Below are 6,000 nucleotides of genomic sequence, written 5' to 3' on the forward strand. Positions count from 1 at the left end.
CAGAGCCAAAATGAAACTAGTTTGCCACAAACGCTGCTGATGAAAATGTGGCCGCTATCAACGCAATCATGGATGACGACCTTATGGTTCTGAAGGCACGTGTCTGACTCACGTGAGCCAAAACAAAACAACTGCAGGGTGTCTACCAACCGGAAAACCGGGAATTCTCAGGGATTTTGAGTAGTCTGGAAATACTCAGGGAAAACTCGGTGAATTTGTGCTTCTATCAGGGAAAGTTAGCTGTAATTTTATTGAAAGGGAACAAAAATTGCGGTAGGGCTGGCTCAAGTAACAGAGAGGAATCGTAATGAATCGTCTTTGACGCTATGTCGTCGGCTGGAGAAGTTGCCAGTGGACAGTCAACGACCGACTTTCTGGATGCCCGATAATTCGGGCAGGTTTGCGGCACTAATATGCACCCCATAGAGTCACTGTATACAAGAACGTCTGAAATTTCGGGTGCAAGGACCCTTCGCCGTCCGTTTCTCCTGAGTTTTTGCCATGACCGCAGGTCCGAAGCTGCATTAAATCAAAGCCACCACCGCCGCTATTTTGATTACCTCGCCACCTCAAACCAGCGCTCTTGCATGCAGATCCGCTGGCAGCCGTAGCCACCACTGTGGTAACGCTAGGTCTAGCTTCTTTGACACTTGCTATTAAGCTTCTTGCCATTTGGTGCTGTGTTTTTCCTTGAAAGAATTCGCCGCTCTCAGCAATGGCACCGACTCTGCCTTGTGGTCCTCGCGATTAGCTTCGAAGCTCGGAAAGCATGGCGCGTTTTATAATGCCGGTTCCCAAAAGCCAGCTTCCTCTTGGTGCAGAATTGTTACGCAGGGAAGCATAACAAGTGTGGAAAGGGGCAATTGTCACGGGGCACGGTATGTGTTCCTTAAGTATACATGCGTGCACCCGCCATCTTCTGTCACGGTACAAGCACCGGTATGCCTAATAAGTGTACTAGCAGGCCTTTAGAGCTTTTTCGGATGTGCCAATGGCGATTTGAATTCTTAAGGGCAGTGAAAGAAATGCATTCATTTTTTCGAACTGCCAGACTTTTCGGACGTTTTCGTGGTCCCTAGGCAGTCTGAAAACTGGGATGTTGACTGTGCTCAAGAGGATGCTTCAAGTGGTCCAGGAGCCGAATGCGTGGCGGGAGAAGGGCGAGAACAGAAAGGTCCCATGCATTGAGGAATGACGTGAAAAAAAGAAGCGTACCGCCTATTCTTTGAAGAGCTCGAGCTCAAAAAAAAGAAAAGTGTTCACTAACGCCGTGATGCAGGTGTCCCTCATCCAAACCGAAATAAACTCTTTAAAGCAGTGAAAGGCAACACTGAGGCATTGTGAGCGGGCTGAGTGTATGTCAGTACAGTTGAGGTTGACTTACTTGCTGTTGAGAGAGAATCTCACTTGTGACAAAGTTCGGGCCTCATACATAGTGAGCTTGCTATCAATTGATAGAAATAGCCCATATTCGAAAATGTTTGCTTCTTTATGCATCTCCTTTTTTATTCGTATTTGAGAATGTTCTACGCCATTTGCCATGGGTTTTGCCATTTATTATTATTATTTTTTCAAAGATATATTATTCGCTGTGCATTTCACTAAATCCACCCTTCTGTTCTCTTTTTGAATAAAATAAACACTACTTTTTACTATTAAAGCTGGATTAATTAGTTTTTATTTTTTAACATGCTTACTAGAGAGTGACAGCATCAAGCGACATGGTGTCAGCCTGTCCTGACATAAAACAAAGTTCCGTGTCACTCAGGGAATTTCGCAAAGGCACTCAAGGAATTTGGACATTCCAACTTGGTAGACTGTTTGGTGGTTGGTGGTACTCGCCGAAATGCTGACACGAGTAACAGAGAGGAATTTTAATGAATTGTCTTTGACTCCGTGTTGTCGGCTGGAGGAGTTGCCCGTGAACAGTCAACAACCTATTTTCCAGATGCCCCATTTTTGGGGCATCCCCAATAATGCGGTAGGCTTCATGGCACCACGTACCCCATACAGTCAATGTGTAAGATATTTGAAATTTCGGGTGCAAGAACCCTTCGCCCTCCGATTTTCTGGACTTTTTACCGCAACGCAGCTCCGAAACGGCATTAATCAAAGCCAACACTGCCGTTTTGATTATCTCACCGCCCCAAACCGGCGCTCTCGCACTCAGATCCGCTGGCAATATGTGAAATTCATTGTCTGCGATATCTTAGACAAGCGTATGCATGCAATGTGCATATATAGATTTCCATCAGAACATGGCAGTATGGCTCTAGCTAGAGTAAATATGTGTGGAAAAATGTGCTTGCAGGCTGCTGCAAGAGGTTAGTTGGGTACTCCTAAGTGAGGTTTTAGATGCTGCACAAGGTGCTCCAAATTGGCCTGGACCAATCGCATCACGGAATAAAGAGAAAAAAAAAAGATACGAAATGTTTGTGTTAGTACTTTTTTAAAGGGGGAATATTGGCAAGCTGCAGCTCCGAATGATGTTGCTTTTTAGCAATGCTACAGAGAACTTGCAACGAATACTTGGCAACCTGAACTAGCAATGTGTGATGAGTATGTTTGAAGGTTAATATGAGAAAAAAAAAAGGTGTTCAATAGCCTGGTAAGGGAAAGGAGAGGCATTTGGTAGTCAGCCTCCTGAATAGAAAATTCTGTCTTGTCTCTTTCTTTCCGTACTACTTGTGTGCTCCCCTTTGCAAGATCTGAAGAATACATTTATCTAGGCCAAGTAGTCTTACCAGGTCTAGATCATAAAGGAGTGTGCAGAAGAATATAAAAATTTGTTGAAGCACACTTGGACAAGTAGAATGAAGAAGTCGCAAAGTGCATACGAGATAACTTGTGGTCAAATACAGTAATAGAATAGGTGCAGAGGGAATGAAAACACTGTAGAGAATTTGTAGAGATTACAAAACATGCTGTAATAGGGTGGATATAACTTTTATGGGATTGCGGTACTTAGAGATCCCTGGGGGTGTCTTTCATCCAGTAGTGCGTAATGGATGCACCTGCATTAGTTGAGCTAAAACTGTGGGCATTCAAATTCTTAGAAACTTGGAACACATAAACTTCCCAATAAATCTGATTGCTTCACAAAGCTACACCACTGTACGTTACCATTACAACTTAAAAAGAAAGCCTATTGCATTAAAATTTCATTATGACTAAATTGGTTATAAACGAGTACTACCTATATACAATTGAAACAATATGACAAAGCTGCAGGGCTGGAAATTGTCTTGTTTTTTATTCACAGACTTTAATTAGCAGCTCAGCACACGACTCTTGCACCTCGTGGTTAGCAGATGTGAAACAAATCTTGGCGCATGGCATCCCAAATTTTTAGTGCACTGCGGGCAGTAACTAATAGTGGAGGTTATGCTGAGGAGCCACGCTTGTTCTCAACATATTTTTTGTAAGCTTTTAATTTTGCATTCACTAATAGTTCAAAACGCAAATAGTCTGCCCCGTGGGCAGCTGTCTGCACTCTTCAGTTACAGTCATGCGCAACACGTTCTAAAGTGTTCTGAGCAGAGGTAGGTGCTCTGAAAACACATTAGTGTACTCTGTACTGACTAGTCGAGCATGCAGTGCTCTAGAAAGACCGCTTCACTGTCGTATCTTTTGGCCACATGTGAAGAGTTGCTGATTGCACCAGTCTCGCAACTTCCTAAAACTGCAGTTATCTGCAAGGCTTTCTACCATTTGCTTATGCCCTGAATATTTTTGCACTAGCCACAGCATTAACCTTGTCTTTGGCATCCCTGCCTTCCCCCTTTCTCTCTCTCTCTCTTTTGGTGGCTCATGTAGCATTATATTTTTTTCTCTTTCCAGCTTGAATGCAAGTAATAGTAATCAATAGTGGTGATGTTGCAGCACATTGAGTGAGCAGCTGTTGAGATACAAGTCTCCTTACTTTAGTTCCGTGACAAAGAACTGAATGTAGTGTGGTTTGTTTCAGCATCAGCAAAAGTTTTGAAGTGTACTGACCGGATGGCTGCTTTCTTTCCAGGCGCCTTCATCAGTGAAAGAGAAGTTGAGCTCATCACACAATAGCAAGCCGTACTCAAGATAACCGCCAAGTGATCAGCGTTGGATGTGATGCTTGTTTCATTCATGAATCACTTTGTTGTCTGCATTTTTTTTTTTCCAAAAGAAACTCACATGGTCATGATTTTTCATGTACTGCTGTCCATTTCTTGGGAGTCTTCTGTTCATCCCTCTTTTTTTTTTCCCTCCCTGGTTACTGCAAGTGATGTGATCCAACATATTCATTACTACAGGGCATTGATACTTGCTACTGTAGATTACGTGCTTTGGTGTCCAAGAAATTTTAGTTACGTGAAGCCTACAATGCAAGGAACACCATTCTGCATCTTTTAAGACTATTCTATGTTCATGTGAGTGTGTGGAATATATGTCTGCCAAAATCACTGGTTGTCTGTTGGGTTGATAAATTTGGTATTGAAAATTTTTTCGACATTTTATTCCCTGAATGTTAAAAAACTATTTAATATGTGCTCCCATCTGGTAAGCTTACATGAAAAAAAAATGTATTGTCATTTTCATCAATCACTCAGGCTGCCACTTTCAAATTGCCAGTAATGAGATATATCTGCAAAAGGCGAAGTTTTGTGTTTGAGGTGCTTAAGGGGTGTCTGTTGTGTACTTGGATCAATCATGCCAGTTGTGAAGTTATGCAGGGTGTCCCAGCTAACTTTAGCCAACGTTTTAAAACTTGCCGGAGTACTCTAGGGGTACCTGACCAAATGTATGTTAGCCATTTATGGAATGTGTCGAACAATTTTCTTTTTTGTATTCTGTGTATTTGCATAATTTAGCATAATTTAACCAACTTTGTATTAACTCAATGGCAAAATAGCCATTGGGATAGTTCTAGAGTGTTCTTAGCAACGAACTTCCCACTTGTTACAAAATAATTGTTTGTGCATTCTAAAGAAAGCTTGCAAAAATGTGTAAAAAAAACTAGTGACATGCCCACTTGTGTGCCATCATTGCAGTGCTTTCAAATGTGCCGCATCTGAATGAACAATACATGTAGCCTGGTGTGCAACCTGTTCTGTGTGCCGCCATCATGAATCGCTGTGAGGGAAACGCATCAGTGGCATAAATTATGCAGCCAACTCTGTATTGCTGCCCTGTTACTTTTTACAAGTTCATTGGAAAAACACAATTGCTTTTTGAAGCCTTACATCAAGCATGCACGCATGCCCACACCTTAGGACTACGAAAAAAATTATGCAAGTAGGAAGTTAAAAGGTGCTGAATTAAATATTTCTTGCAATGCTCTACACCTTCCTGATGGCAGTTTGCCCTAAAGTTAGTAATCTCGAAGCTGGTTAATTAAACATGACTAATTATGCAATTCTGCAGAATGCAAAAAATAGTGACTTGCTCCTGCAGTACTTGTGCATAGTTTAAAACCTTATCGAAATTTAGCTGGGACACCCTGTATTTAGACCTGACCTTTCAGTGTCGGTGTACTTTAAAGGCTTAAATTCAAACGTGCATGATTTACAGAGCCACTATGGCAGGCAGTGAGGAGAAATTGGTACCATGAATCGTTGGCACCAAATACTTGCCTTCCTTGCACAGTACACACTTTTCATGTACAACTACTTGATACCAAAAATAGATTGTGTAAGATGGTTGAGGTGAACAAGTGGTTTGTGTCAAGTAGGAGTTTGTGAAATATATCCGTGTTTTTCCCACATGGGCATTGTGTAAGCTGTATTGAGTGTTTTTACTATAGTTTGCACACTAAACTGCAAAATTTTTCCTAGCGCAGAAGTAACAAACAAGGGTCAATATTCTGGCAGCACCTTTCGGCCTGGAAATCCTTGTGTAGTGGTCACTCAGAGAAACACTGTTAGCGTAAATTCAAATCCAAACAATTGCAAAACTATTCCAGTGCGTTCTGTTTCCAGGTTCACCTGCGTTTGGAACAGTGGCTTAAGAGGAGGCTTTAGCTCG

General features: G+C 42.0%; 1 protein-coding gene across 1 annotated transcript in view; it reads left to right on the plus strand.

Moving 5' to 3' along the window:
• LOC142588395 (uncharacterized) overlaps positions 1–5,740 on the plus strand; it is a 71,676-nt gene extending 65,936 nt beyond the window's left edge. The window contains exon 13 of the mRNA XM_075700043.1: positions 4,019–5,740. Coding sequence (XP_075556158.1) covers positions 4,019–4,081 — 63 coding nt within the window. The 3' untranslated portion in view covers positions 4,082–5,740. The remainder of the gene's footprint in view (positions 1–4,018) is intronic.
• Positions 5,741–6,000: the final 260 nt, after the last annotated feature.

This window comes from Dermacentor variabilis, chromosome 1 (genome assembly GCF_050947875.1).
Source record: "Dermacentor variabilis isolate Ectoservices chromosome 1, ASM5094787v1, whole genome shotgun sequence".
Classification (NCBI taxonomy): Eukaryota; Metazoa; Arthropoda; class Arachnida; order Ixodida; family Ixodidae; genus Dermacentor; species Dermacentor variabilis.